A 26,213-nucleotide genomic window follows, 5' to 3' on the forward strand; every position below is an offset into this window, starting at 1 on the left:
TATGCTCATTAGGATGAAGTGTCGCACCAGTCCCTGCGCTTCTGGGCCGCTGCCGCCGCCGTTCTGTACGGTTTCTCTGAAACTGACACTTGGCATTCTGCTCACTCGCCAGTTTAGAAGACACTGGGGTCAAGTGCTGTGGTCTGTAATGGTAGGAGCCAGGATTCTTTTTCAAAATATTTCAGTGATTTGCTAGTCATCGAGATCCCGGCAGACTCACAGGTGCAAACGCTACTTCAATACCCCAAACAAAAATACATCAAACTGCTGTATATAGATCCGGTGACGCGGCGTTACTCGCTCCGAAACTGACACCGTATTTTGTGGTCACTGGTTGCAGGTGGTAACATGACTGTATGTGAGAAATCTCAGTTGTAAACAGTGGACAGTGAGTGCTTGCCTGGTAGGACCTCAGTCCTCCATCTCCTCATCTTCATAGTGGGCTTGTATTGCATGACTTTGTAATGCTTCCCCATGTGTGGTTTTTGTGATTGATGTGTGTTTATGGGTTGTCCCTGAGTTTTGACTTTTTCATTTTGTGCCCTGGGTTGAATTCTCATTATAGAAAATGCCAAGTGTAATTTTGTTTTATACAGTACTCAAATACAATCATCAAAAAAAATAGTTGCACCAGAAAAGAAGTGTCGGATTGCAGTGCTATTCGAAAGCAAGATTAAGGTAACCAGGAACAATAAATGATAAAAATAATAATAGACTGAATAATTAGACTGTTCTGGTCACAGTTACACATTCAGAAGTCCTAATGTTGTCCTATGAAAATCAATCCCATGCAGCATGAATAAATTTCATGTCATGGCCAGTCCTTTTGCCAGACCTTTCCCTAATTAAAAATCTGTGTGATGCTATTTGATGCCCCATCAACACGCCAACCCTACCGCAAAATCTGCAGGAACTGTGTGGATGTCGAAGCTGCATGAGTTAGATTATCATTGGACACCATTAGGAACTTTCACAACTCCATGCTGAGATGCCGGACATGTTGTTACACATGTGATACACACTCCTTCTGTATATGTCGCTCAATAAATATTGCCTATATTAGTCTAAACTTTTAATAATGTTTTGTTCCTTCTAACCTTAATTTTCCTTCCGTATAGCTTAGCAATCAGAGTGCCGCTATTTTTTAAAGAAGAATGAATTTTTTTTACTTTGACTTTCTAAAATCGTATGATTTTGATGTATTTCCAAATCATATGCATCATTTGGCCTAAATTCAGAAGCAGTAAAAAAAAAGTTGCTTCCGCCGTGCCTCGGTCTGAGAGTATTTGCGCTTGTGGCATGCTGTGAGAGGCTCGGTGTGGGCAACTTGGCAGTACTGTAGTGCTCTTCCCTGTTGGAGAGCTTGTGCTGCTTGTGGCTGTGTTTATGTGGTGAGAATGTAAGTGACTCTGTGTGTGTGTGTGTGTGTGTGTGTTTGTGGCCTGTCTTCAGCCCCAGTCCATGGCTGAGGTCTTGGCTAAGAAGGAGGAGCTGGCTGACCGGCTGGAGAAGGCTAATGAGGAGGCCATTGCCAGTGCTATCGCTGAGGAGGAGCAGCTGACTCGGGAGATCCTGGCAGAGAACAACGAGCTGGAGACAGATAACGAGAGTGAATTCTCTGTAAGGAAACTACTGTTTGTGTAAAACAGTAGATTTTACTATTGTGCAATTTTATTTGTGTCCTAAAAAAAATGTGCAACTTTCACAAATAAATAAATAAAACCTTTTTCCCTTTCTATTGCAACTTGAATTCACCTTAATAAAGTGTAAAAGTGTTATTTTAAGTTAATATTTCATGCACAGATATTAAAGGTGCTGTATTTGATTTTAATCCAATACACTTATTGTAAAACCGAGCAATTGTTTTTTTCATGGTAGGTTAGCTCTTTTTTTTTTTTAATTATTATTCATTCATACATTTTATTTACATTTTAAATACATCATACATTTTAAACCTTAACAAAAACATTTTTTATTATTTCCTTTCTGTGTCCTTTTGGCATGATGTTTGATTAGTTAGCTGAGAAGATTCCTTTTTACCTAGCGCACATTTAAATTGGTGCATTATAAAGTACAAAATCCTGCTCCATTAAGAAAGTTTTTCTTTCTTTTGTAGAGGGTAATAGTTTCTTGCATGATTTAAAAAAAAAAATGGTATTTCCATTTTTCCCAGTGACCTCAGTATTCTTTACTGGTATTTTTGTTCTCTTTATTCTATAGGCAAGTATTGGGAGCGGAGGATGTGGACTCAACTTGGACTGGAGTGACTTGCTGGCTGACTATGATGGTAACACTTATTTCTGTGTCCTGTGACTGCATGGTAGTTTTAACTCAGTTTGAATTCTTTCTCTATTTGTGTGCAGCGAGAGAGCCCTGGCGTCAGAGCACCTCATGGGGAGATATTGTGGAGGAGGAACCATCTCGTCCACCTGGCCATGGCATCCATATGCATGAGAAACTCTCCTCACCATCCCGCAAAAGGTAAAAAGACATCTTCATGGGGTAATCTATACAAAAAATTCAGTTCAATATTCTGAAAATTCAGTGGACTGACAAGATAAAAAAAAATAATTTTCGGAAGGCGTGTGTCCGTCATCTGGTGTAAACCTGAAACAGCATTTCACGAAAAAGAAAGGTGGAACCATAAATTCTGCTTTTCATTACAAAATCCTGAAGAAGAATGTCCAGCCATCAGTTTGCGACCTTGTGCTCCAGATTATCGTCCTGCTGCAGAACCCATGTAAACTTGAGCACACCATCAAATTCACCTTTAAATGGCTAAAAAACGACAACATAAAGTCTAGTCATAGTCCAGATTTAAATCTGATTGAGATGTTGTGACATGACTTTAAGCAAGGGTGGTACAAATAGCTTTGGGCTAGGTTGGTTTAGATAGCTTTTCTTGCTTAATAAAAGTAATAATCATTTAAAAACTGCTTTTGCATGTGGTTATGTTAACTTAAAAACAAAATTATCTAAACGGGGGCAAATACCTTCTCACAGCACTGTACGTGACTGTCTGCTCACTACTTCACAGTGGAGGGGAAGAGGTGAATTTCTGTGCAACAAACACGTCCCCTCTAAGCTGCAAAAACCCCTAATACACATATCCTAGTCACTACAAACTTCTTACAGAATTATTTGGGTTTAATAAACAGAAAGCAAATTAATTTGTTGTGCATGTTTTTACACGAAATTCTGATCTAAAAAATATACATGATTAAAACCTGTGACCTGATCTGATCAGTAGGATCTATGGTCAGTGACACCTCTTGTCGTTGTGTATAGAATTTTACCAGATCAGTGGTTCACAGCTGTGGGTTTACATATTTGTGCTTCCTTCTTAGGGAAACCTTTTGGCAGACAATAAAAATGCTGGAACACCAGCTAATAATTAATTGAATCTTTTCAAATGAATGTATTTTGGAGCTTTTCTGTAAAGATTTGATTGCATTCAGGGACAAGAGCCTTAGTTAGGTCAGGATTTTGGTTGATCTCCACCACGCGTCAACAGCAACTCTCCTCAATACTCTCAAAAATATTGTTTGGGTCATCTTCAGTTTTTTGTTGCTATTCTTTTTTTTTAATCACAGTTGCATTGGTGTAAATTTGAAGATAACAGCTTTAAAAAAGTTTAAAATGTTCCATATTAGATTAGAGATGCCACGGTTGCCATGGAGACCAGCTAGCAACGATTTACCCCGACAACATGGCAGAAAAAAGAAAGAAAACATATTTTCACAATGAACAGGAGAACGAGTAATTTTTACCATGAAAGGTTCCTGCGTGTGTCTCATTTGCGGGGAGACTTTGGCGATGGCAAAGTGACTCAATACGGAAAGACATTTCAGGACATGTTACACAAGATACCATGCCAAGTATATAATATAATATAATATAATATGTAGTATTATAATGTATTCACATAGATGAGTATCATTAATTATTAATAATAACATGTAATTAAAGATATATTGAGCAAATTTGTGATTTCACAAGTGTGTGTATCAAACTGGTAGCTCTTCGCATTTTTTGATACCCAAGAAGTAGCTGTCAGTTTTAAAAAGGTTGGTGAGCCCTGCTCTACAGGGACAGTACAAGCTCAGAATGGGTGCAGCTTAAAATACCTCAGTGCCTTCATGAAAAAGTAGAGGTGTGACTAGATCTCGCGAGAATAAAAACCTGACGATATTTCTCGTCAAGCTTAAACCTGTCTTGTGGGGAAAAAAAACAGTAGGTGAGCTCCGCGGTACAGCAGGACAGTAGGTGAGCTCCGCGGTACAGTTAAAGAGCTCCGCAGGACAGTATGTGAGCTCCGCGATACAACTAAAAAGCGCCGCGCGACAGTAGGTGAGCTCCGCGGTACAGTTAAAAAGCTCCACGCGACAGTACTCTTACTGTCCCAAAGATTCACATCCCTGGTAAATTGTACACGTGACTGTTTCATAAGCAGTTGTACTAATCCCTTAGCTCTGTACTGTATTTAAAAAAATGTTCTGTCTCTGTTTGCACTTCAAGCATAGTCTTAATATGACTGGTTATGGTTATGCATAGTTAAATTACAAGAGATTTAGGAGAAAAAAAACAAACCATAGGCTTAATATGACTGGTTATAGTTGTAGAGGCAAATCCTTTAGTTAAGGTGAAGCAATGGTTTACTCGCGCCATGTGGTTGAGTCAGATAATTATCCATTTTCCACTCCACAGGATGTTTTAAAAGAAAAAACAAACTTTATTTCCACGTTTCCACAAGTACAATTATCCAACAAAAACGCTGGCCACGGTAAGAAAACCGTGTGCTTCCACAGCTGATGGCTCTTAACAAAACTCTCTCCACGCACGCTAATCACTGCTTTCCCCCAAAATAGCGTTTCTCTTAAAGAGACAGTACCCGTTTACATTGAGACTGCAGTACCACACAATGAACTAACAAATAGGGAAAACTTATTTGCCTAGATATTAATGAACTAAATATTACACAAACTAAAAATGGTCTCATTCAGTAAAAACTTCTCATACCCACAATAGCCACAAAATAAAATTAACATAATTAAATAAACATAAATAACAGCTTTGATTAGTTTCAGTACGTGGCCCATACAATAGTTATGCATAGTTAAATACAAGAGATTTAGAAGAACAAAAACACAAACCATAGTCTTAACATGACTGGTTGAGGTTTGCACTTATTGTTTGCACTATATAAGACCTAGAAAAGTTTTATTTTTATTTTTTATTCTTTTTCTTATTTCTATTTCTTATAAAATCAATGTGTGAGAGAAACCAGTCTAAGTGTGCGTTATATGATTTTATCAAATAAAACTCTAGTTTTCAAGCCATTTTTTATTTTTGACGTTTTCTTTCAAATTTTATTTTAAATCTCGTCTCGTCTCGTTCTTGTGAACCCAGTATCTTGTCTCGTCTCGTCTCCTGATATTAGTGTCTCGTCACCCCTATGAAAAAGAGTTTCCACAACCGTTCAGACAAAAAGATTAGATTAGCAAAGTTTTGACACAGTTGTATGCCTTTGCCCTGTTCTGTTTATTAAATTAAGCAGGTTTCCAAAGCCATTCCAGATCCAGTGGGGAACTGTTGGTAAAGAGGGTCTGATCACGTTAATCATGTGTTCTGTGTTAATCAACAGAACCATCGCTGAATCAAAGAAGAAGCACGAAGAGAAGCAGCTGAAAGCCCAGCAGCTACGAGACAAGCTAAGGGAGGAGAAGACCCACAAACTGCAGAAACTTTTAGAGAGGGTGAGTCCTAATATCTCGACAGTACACACATCATCGTGTCTTGTCTTATCTTGTCTTAAGCCGTGTAGGAACCAAATGATGATCCTGTCAGAAGCATCGGGCCACTTAACATCCTCGCTCTTTGACAGTCTAGCCGAACAGTCCAGCGAGGCCATAATGTCAAACGAGTACATGACTGCGACATCACTTTCAGCAGCCGCTCTCAGGCTGGTTTGTTTTCATTCCCTCCGTTCTATATGAGATGAAGGAAACTTAAAACAGCCTTGTATATTTACACACTCGCGCTGGAAGGTGAATATTAACATGTGATATGCTCTTTAGCAAGCAGGTGTTAAGAACATAAGGATGTGATGACAGAGGGATGCTGGCATGGCTGGAAGGGCTGGAAGGGGAATTGTTTTTGTAGTGTGTGACCTATGTTCAGCCCTGCCTCTGCTCTCTGTCCCCTAGGAGAAGGAGGTGAGAAAGTGGAAAGAGGAGCTGCTGGATCAGAGAAGGAGGATGATGGAGGAGAAGCTCCTCCATGCTGAGTTCAAGCGGGAGCTGCAGCTCCAAGCCATCGTGAAGAAGGCTCAAGAAGAGGATGCAAAAGTGAGTAGTGAGAAGTGGCCGTGCCATAAAACAGTGCTAATGATAATTAGTAAATATTTGTTACGTTGGCAATGCATGTTTGTTTATTTCTGATTCAGTTTATTTAATTATTTAATTACGTTAATTCAGTGTTGGCTAAGACTTAAAACATGAACAGTACTAAACTACTAGAATGCTTCTACAGTCATGTGGGAAAGTTTAGTCTGTGTTTCGAACCAGTAAAGAAGTTTAGGGAGTGTATTAGTATGCCATTGTCAGTGTTTTAAATGATAGATTATAACAGACTTTTTTCATTGATCCTGATGTAAATTAATAGCAGAAATTATAGTGAGTTTAAGGCCCACTTTTTTCTGTAGGGTAATTTTTTTTTTTTGCTTTTTTTTTTATTATATTAGTCAGTTTTTTCTTTAAGGATTTGAATAAGGATGATCAGTATGCAGAAACATATGATCACAAAATTTAAGGCATTTTCAGGTTGCACAATATGTCTTATAATATTTTAACAATAAAAACACACGAGCACAATATCAGATTTTAATTTATGAATATAGTAATTGTTCTTCATTCATTTAAACAGGACTAATTAATGATTAGTGTTTCTTAGTTGTTTCCCTTTATTATACAACAAAGTAGAGCAACACAGTATATACTTTTAGCATTGCTGTGTCATAGTTAGGACAGGGCGGAGTCACGTGACTGCACTTCCAATATTATGTCATTAGGGGGACAGTACATAAACACATGTATTAAGAAATAAGTGACATGATTACAACAATTAAAGGTCCTGAATGTCTGTTTTGATTAATTTTTGATTAATTGTGCAGTGAACATAAACACAAACATGAATATCATCATAATAAGCTAACATGGTACCTTTTTTGATCAGTATGTTATTAACAAGTAGACTTGTAAATCACAAGGACATTCTTTTCAAAGCCAAAGATCTGCCTATATCTTTTCACAACACAGTATTGAGTTAATTAATTAATCTTTTATTATTAGAGTAATAATAGCAGTAATATTATTATTATTATTATTACGGTGACTTTTGTAGGTGAATGAGATTGCATTCATAAACACGCTGGAGGCTCAGAACAAGAGGCACGATGTTCTGGCCAAGCTGAACGAATATGAACAGCGCCTCAACGAGCTGCAGGAGGAGCGCCAGAGGAGGCAGGAGGAGAAACAAGCCAGAGATGAAGCTGTGCAGGTTTGACAGTTGTGGCTACTGACCCACAGATGTATATTCTCCTTCCTTATTTCGACAACCTGTGTTTAGGCACTGCTTAAGAAAAATATTGTAATATGATTTGTTTTTTCTCTTCGTTTGTCTGTGTGTGGGTGTCAGGAGCGTAAGCGTGCTCTGGAGGCAGAGCGTCAGGCGCGGGTGGAAGAGCTGTTAATGAAGAGGAGAGAGCAGGAGGCAAGGATTGAGCAGCAGCGGCAGGAGAAGGAGAGAGCGAGAGAGGATGCTGCCCGCGAGAGAGCCAGGTCTGCACCGGCACACGGCCAGCCAGGACATCCCCAGGACAGAATAGCAACCTCTGTCAGCAAAACACAAGGGCAAACTGAGGAGTGCAGAAAATGTAGAAGATTAATAAATTATAATAAAAAATAGTTTAAAAATATTTTTTTCATTAAAATTCTTACTTTTGAAACATTACTATAAATCACTAAAGAATTGTACTGATCAGTAAGCAAATTAATACCCTCAAATTTAGAAGAAGATACTTTGTGAGGAATCAAGATCCACAAGGGTGGGGAACCCATCCTTCTCTGGTCAAAATGACTTACAGTATATGCTTAAATTCTGTTCTTATGCAATAGGAAGTCTTCTGGATTACTGAGATCCTTTATAATATATAAATATAATGAACATGTTTGTGTGTGTGTGGGTGTATGTTCTCTGCAGAGACCGTGAGGAGCGTCTGGCTGCCCTCAGTGCAGCTCAGCAGGAGGCCATGGAGGAGTTGCAGAAGAAGATCCAAATGAAGGCAATTCATATTCATGCCTTCCATATCATTAGTCTTAGCTTTAGAACTCTCTACCCACCTATCTATACAGTGCCAGGAATCACATAATGATACTTCTCATTTGCAGTAGTAAAATTTGGCCTCCTCCTCTACCTTGCATCCACTGTCTTACAGCATGATGAGAGCAGCCGAAGGCACATGGAGCAGATTGAGCAGAGGAAGGAGAAGGCCGCTGAGCTGAGTAGTGGCAGACACGCCAATACTGACTACGCACCCAAACTGACACCCTACGAGCGCAAGAAACAGTGCTCCCTCTGCAGTGTTGTGGTGAGAACACCACAGCTGATTTTTCACTACAAAAAATATTCTCTTATTTAGGCAAGGGACCTGTTTTGGAAAATGACATGTAATGGGGATGGAGTGCTACAGACTAGTAGCTCTCCAGCTCAGAGGGTTGTTGAACCCAACTGCAAAACAGTTGAACTCAAAGCAGGTAAACCCAAAACAAAAGGAAAAAATAAATAAATAAACACACCGCTCCTAACACAGGATCGAACCCGTGTCCTCAGGGTCGCGGTCCAATACACTACCACTGCCCCGGCTAGTTAATTGGGATATGGCCGAGAAAAAACGCCCTTAAAAGGAGATAGGGAGCCAAAGAACAAGCGCAAAACAAGAACGAGCGGAAACTATAGTCACACCGAGCGCGACAGAGAGACAGGGAAGGAATGTTATCGTTCATTATAGTTCTAACAACCTCACAGGCCAGATGTTTCATGCTCGGGCCACCTATTGCCGACCCCTGACATACAGTATACACAGCAGAATAATGTCAAGGTAACATCCAGTACTACTGATAGCGATGGAATCCAGTCACAGTACAGTACATGTCAAAAGTTTAGACTGAAATTCAGTCTGTTTTAATTATTTAAATAATTTCTGCATTGTAGATTACTGTATTTTTTGCACTATAACGTGCAGTTAAAATCATTTAATTTTCCCCAAAAATAGTCAGTCTGCCTTTTAATCCGCTGCTCCTTATGAATGAATTTTACCAGTCAGGTTGCAAGTAACAGTAAAGCCACTCTTCTGAAGTACAGCGTTATACAGTAGTTTCACTTTAGTTCTCCAGCATCGAGACTGGAGCAGCATTAGCATTAGCCGCTAACCGCCCTAAACACTAACTTTTTGGCCGTTCAGAGGTGAGTATTATCGGCCTGTAGTCTGCGTGTTTACCATGTTTAAAAAAACTACATGGGAAGAACCGCTAGCTAATATCTCCCTGGCTTGCCAGAACACTCAGGGTTCCTGAGTGTAGCACTACCGGTTAGATGCTAATGCTAATGCTGCTGCACCCAGCCTTGGAAATCTGGAAATATAAGCTTACTGTAAATAAATAGGAGCGCTTTACTCACCCAAATAAACACTCTTCAGGAGAAAAATCTGTGTATATTAATATTCAGCGCTCGTTTGGCTTTTTTTTTTTTTTTTTTTTTTAAGAATTACAGTTTAGTTTACTTAATTTAGCTTAGCTTTACAGGTCTCAGCACACAGCAGTTAGCATTCTGAGGTAGTCACCTGGAATGGCTTTTAATTAAGAGCTGTGCCTTGTTAACAGTTAAGTACTTGTTTTAGAACATCAGTTGTAAAGTTGTGAAAAGTTAGAGTTGGTATACAGTGAATAGCTCTGCTTGAGTATTGTTCTAATCCATATAATGGCAAAAACTACTCAACTAAATAAAGGAAAAATACTTAAAAAAATGAATCAATCAAATGTCATGATAAAACTGGCTCTCATCGGGACTGCCTCAGGTAGAGAAGACCAAGAGTTACTTATGTTGCACAGGATAAGTTTATCAGAGTTACCAGCCTGAGAAGTTAACAGAACTCCAGAAAATAGCACCTAAATTATTTACAGAGTATTTTGGTTTGTTTAATACTTTTAGGTTACTACATGATTCCTTATGTGTTCCTTCATAGTCTGCATGACTTCAACATTAATTTACAATTTGGGAAAAAAATAAAAACATTAATTAAAAAGGTGGGGAAAAAATCTAACTTTTGCCTGGTATTCAGAGTGGCTTAGCCACAAAAGAGCTGACATTACGGCCTGAGATTCAAACGTTTGAATCCCATCAGCTCAAGAGAGCACAATTGGCCATACTCTGTCTGGGTAGATGGCTCAATCTCACCTCATTACTCCCATTGTTATGCTTCCCAGCCCTTTTCTTAGAGTTTGTTGACTGTCTATTGATGCTGCGTTGGTGGCAGTTTGAGAAGAGGCGGTGGCTGACTTCACATATCAGAGGATACATGAGCTTGTCCTCACCCTCTTAGTATTTGGGAGCTCCTAGTGGGTCAGTGGGTTAATTGGATTAGACAAATTGTGGGAGAAAGTTTAGTTAAAAATAGGATGTCATACTTAATGGATACAGAATGGATACTAACATCTTCATTCCAGATGTTAAAAAAAGTTCATATTTACATATAGGGCATAATGATTAGGTTCACACTTAGTTCATAGCACATTCAAAACATCTTTGGTGGATTCTGTTGCTGTAAATGTAATTGGAAGTGAATGTCAGATCTCTGCATGCTCCAGTGATTGACTCAAATTGGCCAAGAGGTTTGCTGAGAGATTGAAACCGGATACCGTTTCAATCACTTCACACATGGATGCGCAGATGCTTTATGTTTGAACGCCACTGGCCTGGGCATTTTTCCTCCCTGTTGTTGTGTTGGCAGTGAAAACCCCAAAAACTGCTGAGTAGAAGGTGATTCAGAGGATTTTGGAAGAGAAGCCATTTAAATGAGGATTTAACTGCATTAATTAAACTTGATCTTTGGTTGGAGATTTATGGGCTGGGCATGATCATGCTTTTCCAGTGACGGGCAACAAATCAGCGACCGGGCGCATTTATCTGCGTGTGGCCTGGCTTTCACTGCAGCGCAGGCCAGACACCTTGGAGCTTCAAACGGACATCAGATTAAGCACCAGGGGGAGAATGAAATCTTGTTAAAATGTCAGATGACCTTGGCCAGCCAGTGACTCCAGCGATCATCTTTAGGTCAGTGGGAAGCACTCTACTTAATGACATTAAACACAGGCCATCCTGCTCGGGCTCTGGTCCAAAGCTAGGACACAAACAATGCAAGCGTCCCACACCTGCAGTGTGGTCGAGACTAAAGTTTTGACCACCAGGCTTGAAATTTGATTGGTGGTGATTATATATTCTTCTGGTTGGATGGAATGCTTCTCCTCACCGGGCCACCATGGAAGAGTGATGGTCGCTGGTGTCACTGAAACCACAAATGTTGATATTTGATCCAGTTTTGAAGAAAAGGCACGCTGCCTGGGGCTCGAATTGAATTTAGAAGCCCACGAGTTAAAACTTTGTCTTTGTTCTGGATATATTTCCGCCATTGTGAGCGTCCTGTTCTGATGTTCTGGCTTTTATTAGGAGGTGTCGTGCTACTTTGCAGATGTCAGTCAGGATTTGGGGATCATATTTAACTTTGAAGTGAGCTTGAGGTTCTAACAATTGTCTGAGTTATCCGAGAAGTGCGGCGCAACGAACAATACGGTAACGTACAGCGAAGTTGACACCGTTATGCTTGAGGTGTAGGTGTCTCTCGGGCCCCTGGCCTTCTTTAGAATTGTGCCCATGAGAGTAACCTTTGACCCATCCTTTTTGCAGATCACCTCGGAGGTGCACCTGTTCAGTCACACCAAGGGCAAGAGGCATCAGCAGGCTGTGAGGGACAGTAGCAGCATCCAGGGCAGAGAGCTGTCTGACGAAGAGGTGGTAAGTATTCCCTACATCCCTATTAAACCCCCCCCCAAAGTCACCCTAAACGCCCACCTAAACCTGTGACACCTGGCTCCTTTAGCTCTGAGGTGTGCACCCACACTTTTAATTCTTTACATTTATGATTACATTGCATGCATTATGCATTATTAGAAGAGTTAAGAAGTTAGCACATATTAAATATGTAAATTTAAAGCAGAATAGTAAGCATACATTTTAAGGCTGTTTAAAGAAATATGTTCAATTAACATTAAAAAAACTTTAAATATAACATCCCTCAGAATTCATGATCCAATAAAAAAAGACTAACTCAAACATTACATTGTATGCACAACATGAATGTGTAGTTTTAGAACTGTTTAGTCTTAATCTGCCAAGGTTGGGAAGCAAAGCCTTCTCTTGACCCCCCCTGCCCCTTGCCTTTTGCCCCCTACCTCTGACCGTGTGTTAAGTCTGCAGGGCAATAAATGAATGTGACAAAACCAACAGCAACAGAGTTCAGTGACACGATGGAGGGGTGAGATCACCCCCTTGTCTCTGCTTGTCTTTGTTAACAGAGTGCCTGTCCTGCGGATGCCTCTCGTTAACAGGGAGCCGCTCTCTGCAATATGAGATTGGCTTTCTCACTGGGCTCTTTGTGTAGCTGACAACTGTTGGTGCTATATGCTGCACCTTTGGCCTCCACACCTCCTTCATTCGAACCTTTTTTTTCCAGCAGGCAATTTTTAATGTCTCCCTCACTCTAAATCATTAACCAGTTACTGCTGGCCATTCTTCTGCCTGACAGAGCGGCAAACAAGCAAGCGAGCCGCTAGATAGAAAACTGCAATATGTATAAGGTGTGAGTGACGCGTGAACTTGACTCTAAATTAGAAGGGTGTAATGGATTAAATTGGCTTGCGTGTACTTATAAATGATTTCTTTCATTAACCTACTTTAATCCGAGTTTTGATTTAGTTCTATTACGGGAGTTATGGAGAGCAATGTATAACAGTGAAAGAAATTTGCGCTGGGAGAGAATTACTGCGGAAAGTTGGCACTGTAAAATTGTCCCTGTATTAATCAGCGCTGTCCTCTGCTCTAATTAGGAACAAAAATGTTACCGCTAGGCCTCCCAGCGAAAACCTGTCCCTTATTTTGACTACCACCTCAAAGCTCTGGCAAGCTGCTTTCATTTGCAGCATGCAAAGCGAGTCAGCCTGAGCGGGGGACTTTGTTTGGATAGTTTTAACGTGGGCCTTCAGCCTTCCATATTTATGTCTCTTCCCATTTTGGTGCGCCATATTTCATTCATGCAACCGCCAACTATTTTCCAGTCGAGACTTCCATAACTCTTGCCGTCGTGAAAGATTTTTAATTAAAATGAAGACGGTTGGCTGAACCGTGCAGAGGTCACGACGTAGTTTCTCTGCGGAAGCGGAGCCTCTGCGGCCCCCGTCCTCGTATTTAGTCACTTTCCGCCTTTTTAAGGACTTGCGAATTAAATTGAAAATAAGGTGATTATCAACAGGGATGGATCGATGGGCCTGGGGAACGCTCCGAGCTGCCATTGCTCTCCTTACTTACCTTTATTGGTTGTCATCTGTCCTGCTTTAACGTAATATACGGGAGGTTCCTGACCCCTCGCCTTTGACGCATGGGAGTTTTAATTTATCATTCACCCTTGACACCTGACCAAAAAACACCACTGACCTCTTAAATAGAAGATGCTCCTCTCGCTTCATTTTTTTTCTTTTCTTTTTTTTTTTTTTTTTTCCCTTCCCTGCATGACTCAGGTTGTGAGTGAGAGTGGAGAACCTCTGAAAGGGCGGCGCCTGGCAGCTACCTTTCTTTGCAGACGGTTATTACACGGGTTTTAATTTGATTCTATTGTCAAAATACATCCGGGGTTTTTTGTTTTTCCCTGAAAGAAATGGTGGTCCATGTCTATCAAAACTCTTCTAACGAGACAAAGACATCACAGGAACTGAAGCTGGTGATATAACAGTCATGTGAATGGGCGTGTGAGACAGAAAGGGAGCATGAGCGTGCCACCCGATACACCATATCTTCACCTTGAACCTGGATGACACACAGCTGTCTGTTTGACATCAGGGGGAAAGCCATCCTGCGCCGCCCTTTGTGCAACACAAAGGAGTGGAGGAGGGGCGGGTCATCTGAGCGTGACACTGGGAGGGTCTATAGGCCCTGAGCGGACCGTGGCCTACCGTGGATGTTTGGAGTTGTCTCCCATTACCTGCACCAAACACTGCATGGTATTGTCAGGCTGTCCTTGCCCCAGGCATCTCTCTCTCCCATACCCCTCCTATTGTCTCTATGGTGCAAGGAAACACCCATCACCCAGCTTCCTCAACTCAATCACTCTTCTGACAGCTCATCATAGATTTGTATCTGGAACATCTCCACCCCTTCAGCACTCAAAATCCATTTCTGTGTATCAAGAGAGAGAGAAGAGTGAGAGAGTAGTTTTTTTAGATTCGTTTTCCGATTAGTTTGGCGTTACATTTATTGCAACACAAATATTAATATATGTTCCTTTTCCTTAAGTTTTTTAAGTGGCATCGCTTTGATATATACATTAGTTAGCATCAATGTTATAGGCCTAATCCAGCACTCGTACGCCTACTGCAGATCAGGCCCTGATGCTCCACTCGCAAAGCCCACTCTGGTATAATCTCAAGATGGTGCATGTCTTTGAGGTGTTACAGAAACAATCCCATTAACTGGCCGGCAGGAGAAGTAGATCGCCTTTCAGAGAGATTACTCGCCAGATGCCTCTCCAGCCAAGGGGAGCCAATGGTTATGACTGCAAGGCTCAACTCCTGCTCCCAGAGGGGTGTGCAGCCCCCCTCGTTAAACGCACACGTGCACACACACACATACTTATGCATACTGCTTAGCAGTGGAATTAATCTTAAATACTCAAAGAAACTCTTTCAGATTTCTTGTGTCTTTAGTCCCCCAAAGATAAGTGACGAGTGTATTTCTATTTGATTTGTTTTTCAGCTGTAGAACCTAATGCCAATGTGCAAATATTAACATATTAGCATTTTCTTACCTCTTAATATTGGGAATTGTTCAGGAAGATTTTAATATTTGGTATTACTGAATATTTGAGTCTTTCTACTAAAAAAGTGCCAGATCCATATTTCAATATTCAAGACCAGAAAACAAGTTTTCACACTTCTGGCATAAAATCCTTATTGAAAGTATGCCTAAAATAAATGTAATTCTACGATAGCTGCAGTTCCTCATGGTTTAAGTTTGTGACTTAGCACACTTCCCAGACAATTTGGGTAAAATAAAATACTTGCTTTAATAGTGTAAAAAATGTGTATACACAGTGCTATTTGGTTTTGTAATAGGGTAGTTGGGTTGCACTTGATTTGGCTACTTTCTAAAGCAATGTAAAAGAATGCCAGAACCAGTTTTTTGTTTGGATGTGCTGCTCCCAAAGGCTGCAAAGATGTATCTTTATTTTAAATAAATGTTATTTAATCAGGAAAGAAATTTATGGAAAAAAGTTATTTATGTATATATATATAAATATTTATTTAACATTTGTTTGCTGATATTTTAGATCATTCTTATGAATGATTCATAGACATTCTTATGAATGATAATGGAGAGTAGGATGTATTACTTGTTTTTATTTTCTGTATTTTTATTTCAAAATAAAACATCAATTTAATTACTAGTGAAAATGAACAATGTGTAGCTATACATGGTCAAGTATGAAGATGCATCTTGTGGTGCAACCTAGACACAACTTTAGTAAAGTAACCGGGGTCAGGGGGTGTTTCGGGTCTTTAAGATAGTATTTTTTTTTTTTGGCTAGAGTCTGTCTGCTCTTTCATTTTAATATTGAAATAGTAAATATCAGCAGTAACACTTCATAAATACATTGAGCAAACCAAGAAATTAAGCCACTTTGCCGCTGGATACCCCAGTATAAGGCCGACCAGAATGAGCGCAGTACAGTCTGAGCTGGTAAATTTGAACTCAAAACCCAATCACGGTGGAGGATGTATCCCGTGCCCTGTCACCACCTGGAATGGCATCCACATGCATCGGCAGCAGCTCTGAATGCAATCCCTTATCTCTCTCCCTCCTCTCCGTTCTCATCCTCTGAGGTGCCGGATGACAGGATAATGGGATAATTGCGTTCTGGCACATGCATCATGTCGTTTAAATTAAGTTACATCCGTCTTTCTTCCCATGGAAGTATCAGCGTCATCAGAGAGGGCCAGCTCTTCTTCATACTCGAAGCTATACCTTTACCTCTCTCTCCCTTCAGCACTTCCGCCACCCTCACACCGCAACCCAGCAGTGCAGATGCCTGGATAATTACCCTGCACAATACAGCAGCCGAAAGCCATGAGCTGGAACACCTGTGCTTACAATGCAACAGATTACCCCTTTACTCACACCAGAGATCTGAGCGATGGGTATAGATTCCTTTGAAACTGTAGGATTCCCTGTCCTGTATGGACACGGTGCTCCTTCCTACTGCTGATTCATTTGAGTTTATAATAATTTTATTAATTTTGCTAATTTTGCCGCTAATGTAGCTAACAATGAGGTGGCTAAAGAGGAGAAAAAATGTCTGTCATTACTTTTCTGGGCTTGACATGCTACTAACAACACTGACTTTGCACAGCGCACTTTTGGTGGGGGAAAGGTTCATATTAGTTTAAGTTCAAGAGTCATACTTATATAATCTACTGCCTTTATACAGGTGCTTTTTTTATCATTTTATTTCAAATTTTTATCCCATTTTCTGGCCAATTACCCAACCCACTCTAATTATGCTTTTTTAAAAGAGTGCTGCATGTTGTATGTTCTTATTTTAAGTATATCTGTTGCTTTGCTGTCTTTGCCACAGGAGCACCTGTCCTTAAAGAAATACATCGTAGACATAGTGACTGATACCACTGTAACTCCAGAGAGTGCCAAGGATGGAGAGGAGAGGCAGAAAGCACGGAAAAAGGCCAAGAAACTCAGAGCACGAATGAACTCAAGGTGATGCTCTTGTGTGTGTGTGTGTGTGTGTGTGTGTGTGTCTCTCTCTCTCTTTCCGTATCTCTCTCATGCGTGACAGTCACTCATACGGTTAAAGGACAGCGCGGCATGTGTGTGAGAGCTTTATGAGTGACAAGGAGATGGAAAGCAGAGGCACTGTGCATCTCGGCTGTCTGCGTAGCAACACTGATGAGCTTAATTTATGGCCACTTTGTGTGATTGGGGAGGAAAAAGTGAGAATCGATCTGGAGGGCTCCCTCGCTTTCACCTGTTAAGAGCTTTTCTCCTAATTGGTTGCCACTGGGCTGCCAAAACTGAAGCCTCCTCTGGTGTACAATAGTATGTTAAAGTATGTGTAAACCATGCCTGTTTTTCTTTCTCCCGCCTATTGATTTTTAAATGAAGTATCAAAGAAAATCAATAGTAATCAACAAATAGGAGGCAGCGTGCCTCAGTGTCAAATTCTAGACCTGGGCACAATAAATTTTGCTTCCTGTCCCAACTGTAGTGTGTGTATGTGTATGTGTGTGTGTGTTTTAGTGTGACAAGGGTAGACAGATACACATAATACAGTCATTTTTCATTGGGCTTAAGCTGCTGTGGGCGTGGCTGTATGTGGCTCACAGTGATACTTTGATACACCAGTGGTCTTCTCTCTGGTGTACTGGGATGCTTACTGTACAAGGACAGGTGCGCCTTCTGATCGATACACTGAAATAGATGAACATTTTCACAGAGCCATTTAAAGTAGTGACCTGCTGAAAGTGATACACCAAGAAAATGTTAACAAGCCTAGAGATGTTTTATAAAGAAGAATTACTGGTAACACTTTACTTGGATGGTCCATTTTATGGCCTTGTTGATGCTCAACTGACATTCAACTAACACTGAATTGAACGTCCATTAAATTTAACTTAACCCTATGTTGAATGTAAATTATTTAAAATAGAACCTAACCATACACCTAACCCTAACCTTAACCCTTAATCAACCCTAAAATCTAACTCTACACCTAACCCTTACCCTAACCTTAACCTAAGCTTAAAATCCTTAACCCTAAACCCAATCATAAAATATTAAGATTAGAGTTTTTTTTTTATTAGAGTTGAATGTAGGGTTATATTCAATAGAGAATCATTTACTTTCACCTTTTAGTTAATTTGCGTTTAATAGACATGTAGTTGAATGTCAGTTGAGCATCAAAGAGGCCATCAAATGGACCATCCAAGTAAAGTTACCAAATTATTTTTGTTACCTCATTAATTAATCTTGGTTAACTTGTACAACTAAAAGAACAGTAATAATTTCTATGCAATGGGCATTTTGCGTATTTTGTCTCACAAAGAAATTTTCAATTTTATTCTGTCAAATAACTCATATGACCATTTTACCAAGTATATATTAATATGGTTACAATCTTATCTGGATACAGATACTGGTCACAGAAAGTAACCAGGTGTAAGATTAGAGGTTAAGATTAAGGTATGGTTAAACAAAGAATATTCTGTAGAATGATCCTAAAATTCCAACCGTTTTTTTGTTCCTGATGTTCGCTGCAGTTCATCAGGTTCCAGGTTGTAATGTGTAATCGCAGTGATTAGCCCTTCAACCAATTTGTGAGATTTAAGTGACTGTCAATTGTATTCCACTTTCTCTTCGAACAGAATCCCTCCAGTTCAGCTCTTCAAATTAGCTCTTGGAGGAGGGCCAGTGGACGAGCTGTGTTATTAACCCTTCAAATTCAAGCCTATATACACTTTGAAATCATTTGACTTCATTTGAGTATATATAATTAATATATAGTATACTCACTGAGCACTTTATCAGAAACACCTGTGCAACCACTCATTCAGGCAGTTATCTAATCATCTAGTTGTGTTGCAGAATTGTGTTAATCATTCAGATATGGGCTGGCCCCCTCAGGTCATGTTTTTATTAACCCCTTTACAGACCTCGGATTTTATATAGACTACAAGTGTAGGTGATACAAAACCCTTTTTCTCTGCAGTAAACTAGGTTGTTCACATTCTGAAAACTTTGAGGGTTTTAAAGGCTCTTACAGGACAGTTGGAGAAACTGCCTGTTTTTTTCTTTACTTCACTTAATAATTTCTGATCAGTAACAGGATTCAAACCCAAATTCTGCAGGTTTCTGTAATTAAACAAAAGATATGGAAGACATGCACTGTTTGTTTTGTATTCAGGAATATACTGATGAACTTTAAAATGAAGTTTAGAAAAGTGACAATTTTATGATTGTTATTCATTTTATTTTTAAAGTTGCAGATTTACTTCAATTATTTTAAATAATTTCTATTACAATTTCAATTAAAATTTGTAGTAACTTTTATTATCAAACATTAAGCCTTTTTATGTAATGCTTAAATAGAAAGCCTCAAGATTTAGATGTGTTCTGTCAGGCAGAAAATGAACAATAATGCTGGGAAAATAGGGAAAAAATGGAATCTCATTTATTTGGAATGTGGCATGATTGTTGGCGCTAGGTGTATTGGTTTAATGGTGTAATCAGAAAATATTAAGTAATTGTCAGTTCCTTAAATAGAAACACCTTGCTAATAAAATAATGGCCAGACTTGCTACAGTAATTACAGTAGGTGAGGAAAAAAAGAATCTCAAAATGTGCAATCTCTCAACAGAAAACAACAGAAAACAATGTCAGTCTCCACTTGTATCAGCTAAGAACAGAAATCTGGGGCCGCAGGGGTCACAGGAACACCAAAGCTGGACAGTGGAAGACTGGAAAAACAATCTGGTCTGGTAAATGCTGATTTCTGCTGAGGCTCTGCTGGTGAAGGTTCTGCTGATATTAGTCAGTATTTGTTGGAATTTCAGATTTCATTCCTTTATGGCCACAAATTAGCAGTCCTGTAACAGCTATTTCTAGCATGGTAAAGAGCCAGATAAAAAATAAAAGTCAGTGATTTTAGTGGACTTTTTAATCACTACAGTGCCTATAGGACACTTTGAGGATGAGGTACAAAAAAGAACGTGCATTAAAGTGCTTCTATACAAAAATCTGCAGGCTTGTCAATGTTTTTACAAGAATCTTAAAGTAGTGTTTCCAACACCTGTGAAATTAGTTCTGCAAATATTTGAGGTTATTTGAGAGCAAACTCTACCTGGTATTAATAAATTGTTTCTAATAAAGTGCTCAGCAAGTTTGTAGTTATCAGAGTATAGGGTGAATGGAGGTCTGTACTTACTGTTTGTGTACTAAAGTTGAGGGGGTTAAAAAAAGGATCTCGGACCGGTGAACAGTAAGCGGTGCTCCATAGAGCCAGAGCTGAGAAAGTGACAGGCCTGAGCCCAATCTGCTCGCTATCACTCTCTGCCTGAGCTCCAGAGCGCGGAGATGGAGAGAGAACAGGCACTGCCGCTCGTAAATCACCGCCGCCCGTGGCCCAGCCTGCCGAGGTTAGCGGCTCCACCGCTGGGTGGAAATGAGGCGTTTTATAGGAGCACCGGGTGGCGTTTGGAAAAAGTCAAGAGAGCTTTTCACAGCCCTCCCAGGTCGCCTTGTCCCCTGTTGTCATCGTTAAGCCGTGGTCAGGCAAGGGAAGAAGAAGCCAGTGCAATTTCCAACACATGACTTTTACAAATATATGACCGGTGTTTCTTTTCTTTTTTTTTTCTTCACATACAACCATATGTGGTTTTAATTACCAGGAAAGTAGCATGTCCGAGAGTCTGTGGGATCGGCCCTCTCTTGTGTATGATGTTTGGCCCGGTGTGTTGCTTGTCTTTTCCCCAGGCTTAGGAACAGAGTGCTCAGTGTTTGGGCCTACCTCAGAGAGAAGGGCTGCATACAAAGGCCCTCCTGTTCAGTACATACAGTGTGAACTGCTCTCACCTCACAAGGTTCTCCAAGAAACGTTCTGCTTTGCGAAGGGGAGTGGACCGCAGCTGAATTGAAAGAGGGAAGGAACATGTGATAGGTGCCCATGAAGGAGTCTGCAGGGACTAGGCACAGCGGAAATCACAAGCCCCCCACAAGCCCCTTCATTTTGTTACTTACATGCTTTATACAATGAAGACTGCCTGTGAGCTTCTCTTTCAGTTCAAGTCTCCAGGATATAGATTACATCTATGCCTTTCTAAAGGGGGCCAAGCTTGTACCTTTCTATATATTAGGGCTATTTTATATAAATATACATCGTATTGTTATCGTTATCGAGATATGAGTTTTCACAATAAACAAATTGAAAGAGCTGCAATAACATTGTGAATAACAGCTGGAGGCAGAGCGAGGTAAAGGTCTACAGGAAAGACATGCACCATACTACTTCTTGCAGAAAAATATGTGCAATTAAGTTGCTGAAAAGTTTAAACTAATTTAGGATCATAATTTATGGTGTCTTTCACTGATACTGGGGTCTCCAGCAGTATTACCGCACATCAGATTTATTTATTTATTTATTTATTGTTTCGTTTCGTACACCCCTACTGTTCATATTCCACAGGATCCAGATACAGGTCTTTATTCAACAGCAGTGAGAAACTGCATAACTGCATGATTGAAGGCCTCTCCATCCCAGTATTACATATTGCTCCAATGCTCTGCCAAATGCTCTGGTACCAGGAGTGCCAAACACTCGAATTCGCATTGCACCTTTTCGAGCGGGTACAGTGTATTTGTTTTTTATCCATCCAGAGGCACGGACGTTTTTATGGTCCAAGCTAAGGGGGCTGCTATCTCCATCCAGCTTGGGCGGAGGTGAATGGCGGGGCAAGATCATGATGAATTGATTATTAGTTCTGCATTGTAGCTGTGTAGCATTCCCCTCCCCCTTAATGCTGATTACTAATATTTATAACCCCCTGGCTCATTTAACGGGTGCTGCCGCCGCGCTTGATTGATGGCCCGGCGATTGCTCCCCGTTTAACCTGTGCGGGCGTAAAGCTGTCAGAGATGAATATTGTAATATGGAGGATGACGAAGAGGCCAGGTATAGTTCAGGCCTTGCCTGAAAGCTCCGCTGCATTCTTTATGCAGGCCTCTGCGAGGTTGTGGTAAATAATGCAGAGAAACGTGCAGCGGGTTTTAGTTTTCTCACCGTGCAGCCAGGGTGGTCCAGGTAGTGAGCTAGCACGCAGGGAGATTAACACTCTGTGACCTAGGTTGCTATTACCAGGAAGTCTCACTCTGCTGCCTCCAGAAAAGTCAGAAAGAAGAAGTTGAGACGGGATGGAAAATGCTAAATAAAACTTTTATTTTATTTAATTGCAGACAGTATCAACTCAAGATATTTCATATTTTGTCTGGTTAAATAAACTTCATTTGTTAATATACCGTGCATCCATTCTCAAATTTTAGGCCTGTAACACATTCCAAAACAAAAGTTCGTATTGAGGCAATTTGGCAATTTAGGGCTGTTGAGGTAAAAATACTAAATAATGATATCATAATCATGATTTGGTACAAAAGCAGTGTCAATTAATTAATTAATTAATTAATTATGAATTATATGATTATTAATTAAATATATAACACATATATACAGTAAAATGAACATTGTTGTTTAATTCTATAAACTAGGGACAACATTTCTTACAAATTCCAAATAAAAACATTGTCATTTAGAGCACTTACTTACAAAATGAGACATGGCTGAAAAAACAAGTTCATATTCATAAAGTTCAGAAATCAATATTTGGTGGAATAACCCTGTTTTTTAATCACAGTGTTTTATGCATCTTGGCATATTCTCCTCCATCAGTCTTACACACTGCTTTTGGATACCTTTCTGCCACTCCTGGTGCAAAAAGTCAAGCAGTTCAGTTTGGTTTGGTGGCTTGTGATCATCCATCTTCTTCTTGATTATATTCCAGAGGTGTTCAAATGTGGTAAAATCAAAGAAACTCATTTTTAGTGGTATCTTATTTTTTCCCAAGCTGTACAGTAATATTACATTTAAAGAATTAAGAATTTAATAATTAATAATTTCTCCCTTTACATTGCATAAAATCAGTTGATGAATGAAGAATCTGCGTCAACATCTCTGGCCTTGAAGGAATCTGGGAAGAACTATCACACAGTGAAAATGATGTAAAAACATCATGTAGAGACAAATCTTTTTTTTTATAATTAATCCATATGCTGCTGTTAATTAAAACATTAAGATTTAAGTTTTTTCAGGCATTTTACAACAAGACAATGCAAAATCACATACTGCACACATTACATAATACTTGAAACATGCCATCGCTTGGTATCCACAATGCCAAAAAGTGTTTTAAGTGTTTTAAGCAACACATACATTAGTAAACAATCTTACATTTTCTGTACTGTCCCAACTATTTATTTTTTTTTTTTTTTTTTGAGGCTGCATTATTTTCACAGTATGCACTATTGACGGCAGAGTTAAGCATGCCGTTGTGGGCTATTAGATTCCATTACTTAGAGTTCTAGTATTTGTATCTGAGCTAAATTTGTGTCAGCGTATGTTTACCTTTCTCGTGTCAATCCCACAGAGAACAACTCCTTTATTTTCACTGTTTGTGTTGTAGACTTCATTCAGATTTCCAATCATAAACTTCTGGAACTTCGTTTAGGCTGTATTTTTTTGGCTTGTAAGTGTTCTGAGCTAAGACTTAACACTCAGGTGAGATTAAGTGCTAGGTATGCCTCTGTGGTCTCTCTCCCAGCTTTCCTGTCCTCCAGTGACGTGTTATCAAATTCACATGCAGTTCATACAGTGTTCAGGCTGATTTATTCCCCTCTTAAACATCAGCACTACGGCTTTTTAATCCTACTTGAACCAACATCTGCTGAAGGCATTTGATCTCTCTTCCTTTTTTTTTTTTTTAGCCGCTGCCTTCACTGGCCAGTAATTAGATACTCAATTTATCATTTATTAGTCATGTTAATATTTTATTGTAAATTGCAACTTATATTTTGAGTTGGTCAGTTTAATGTAGATAATTGAAGAACAGAGGTAAAGTTGTGTACCACTTAAACCACTTAGAATTGCCTTTATTACCTTTATTACTTGTGTGTTTTGAGGTTACATTACAGCGGCAGCCGCACTGGAAATTGTTTTAATCGTCTAGCCCTAAATTTAAAAACTGTGTCCTGAAACTTTGTCTGGAAAGTCAGTCCTTAAAATAAAGTGATATTAAAGATAGTGGTAGCCCCAGCGTTCTGGGAACATTTCAGCTTTGAGTTCGGCCTTCCGGAAAGTGCCAGAGTTTATCAGCTGCAGGCCATCTAACCCTCAGCTGGTTTGTCAGGAACTGATCGATCAGTCTTATCGGCCAGACGTGGGATGGACAGGAATCTGTTGTGGTGGTGGACCACACCGCTGGCTTAGGCCTGACTCATGCCCTGACTTTGTGGTCGATTGATGTTTCCCCTCAGGCTGGAGAGTTACTGGAGTGACAGGCCAGCTGCACAATAGTGTTTACCAACAGCTTTAAAATTTAAATGATGGGTGTATAGCTGTTTATTTCTTTTTTTCTTTCAGGTTTAGATAAAGATTGTCTAAAATGTCTTGTCTGAAGGATAAAGACAACATTTTTAACTTATTGGTACATGACGAGTTTTTTTTTTTTTTTTTGTAAACACTGGGAGCAGTTGACAGGTTAAATAAACAGTTTGAGACACAGATTGGCCTCCTAACCTTTTCATTGTTCTTGCTGTCGTTCTTATCTCCTTGTTGCTTCAGACTGACAGGTAGATCTCTCTCTCTCTGTCTCTCTCTCTCTCTCTCTTTCTCTATCTGTCTCCCTGTCTCTCTCTCTCTCTCTCTCTCTCTCTCTAGTTTGCTCTCTCATGGACTGTGTCTTCTTGCTTCTCAGGGCTAAGGAGTATGAGACCTCTATGGAGGCTAAGATGCAGATTCCAGATTCTCCCTACAAAGCCAAGTAAGCTTATGAATGAATGTATGTACACCCACACCTGAGCTGTCTCTGTATCTGTTTGGCTTGCTGCTATCTCTGAAATGTTGTCTTTTAATCCTTCATGCCCTCTCACACTCAGCTCAAGTGTACTACTGAAGAGTTTAATCAGTCAAGAGAGTTTGTATAAATAAAAAAAAGATGAATGTTCCTGTCTCTGCAGTAATTTATTTGGATGTATTTAGGTTTTATTGGATGAATTATATCTTTCCCCATGTATGAAATTATGAGATTTTGACATGTCCTGTGTGTGTGCGTGTGTGTGTAGGCTGCAGCGTCTGGTGAAGGATTTGGGAAAGCAGCTGCAGGGGCAGGATAGTGGTCAGTGGGCCAACAACAAAGTCTCTGGTTTAGACCGAACGCTGGGCGAAATCTCACGAATTCTGGAGAAGCAGGTAATATTCTCTAAGAATTTCCATTCAGCAAATTAGAAAAATATATATATATTTGTTTAGTTTAGTACTGTACACCTGTATGCCATATATCTAATTCTCTATCTTTTTGGAAGCCACTGGCAGTGATTTATGCCAAGCAAACAGTTTACAGAGTAAAGTGAGGGCAAAACAGAGCAGGTGGTACTTATGACACCACGCACACAAGCTCAAATGACATTTTTTTTTTTTTTTTTTTTTTTTTGTGGGGCGGCGTGCTTGATGATTTGGAGAATTTTTTTTAGTCTAAAAAAAAATAAAAAGATTTCATGTGTTTTTGGAGCATTTCTCTTGGTCCATTCATTATAATATTTTGACATTTATTTAAAAAAAACAACTCCCAGATTCAGGATTCATCGGTTCCATGTACCAAATGCTCATTATTTAACAAAATGCCGTTTTCACCTGTTAAAACTCAAAGGTTTTGGGTTGACATTTAATGGATGCGGTAAAAAATGTTTATTTTTATTTTTAAAGCTTCTACTATTATTTCATACTACTATTTAATTTGGAATTCAATTGCATTTAATACATATAGTAGCTGAAGGTTGGTTAAAGAAAATATATCTTTAATCATGTATCGTTGTTAGTGAATGATTCAATCTGCATATTTATTTTTTTTATATATTTTTACGCAACTGATTGTTAACTGTGTAAGATTATAACTGTAATACATTTAAATGTAATTTAATCTGCATGTATAAAATATTCTAAA

The 26,213-nt window shown here is 39.5% G+C and overlaps 1 protein-coding gene across 5 annotated transcripts in view; it reads left to right on the forward strand.

Moving 5' to 3' along the window:
• Positions 1 to 26,213, forward strand: part of scaper (S-phase cyclin A-associated protein in the ER) — a 123,630-nt gene that overhangs the window by 31,105 nt on the left and 66,312 nt on the right. For all 5 annotated transcript variants that reach the window (XM_049474616.1, XM_007246515.4, XM_049474617.1 and 2 more), the window contains 13 exons: positions 1,453 to 1,620; positions 2,221 to 2,287; positions 2,364 to 2,481; positions 5,645 to 5,756; positions 6,207 to 6,347; positions 7,402 to 7,557; positions 7,696 to 7,838; positions 8,260 to 8,341; positions 8,495 to 8,647; positions 12,019 to 12,126; positions 17,015 to 17,151; positions 24,969 to 25,034; positions 25,336 to 25,462. In XM_049474616.1, the coding sequence (XP_049330573.1) occupies positions 1,453 to 1,620; positions 2,221 to 2,287; positions 2,364 to 2,481; positions 5,645 to 5,756; positions 6,207 to 6,347; positions 7,402 to 7,557; positions 7,696 to 7,838; positions 8,260 to 8,341; positions 8,495 to 8,647; positions 12,019 to 12,126; positions 17,015 to 17,151; positions 24,969 to 25,034; positions 25,336 to 25,462 (1,578 nt within the window). The remainder of the gene's footprint in view (positions 1 to 1,452; positions 1,621 to 2,220; positions 2,288 to 2,363; positions 2,482 to 5,644; positions 5,757 to 6,206; positions 6,348 to 7,401; positions 7,558 to 7,695; positions 7,839 to 8,259; positions 8,342 to 8,494; positions 8,648 to 12,018; positions 12,127 to 17,014; positions 17,152 to 24,968; positions 25,035 to 25,335; positions 25,463 to 26,213) is intronic.

The sequence above is a fragment of the Astyanax mexicanus genome, chromosome 2 (assembly GCF_023375975.1).
Source record: "Astyanax mexicanus isolate ESR-SI-001 chromosome 2, AstMex3_surface, whole genome shotgun sequence".
In the NCBI taxonomy this organism is placed as follows: Eukaryota; Metazoa; Chordata; class Actinopteri; order Characiformes; family Acestrorhamphidae; genus Astyanax; species Astyanax mexicanus.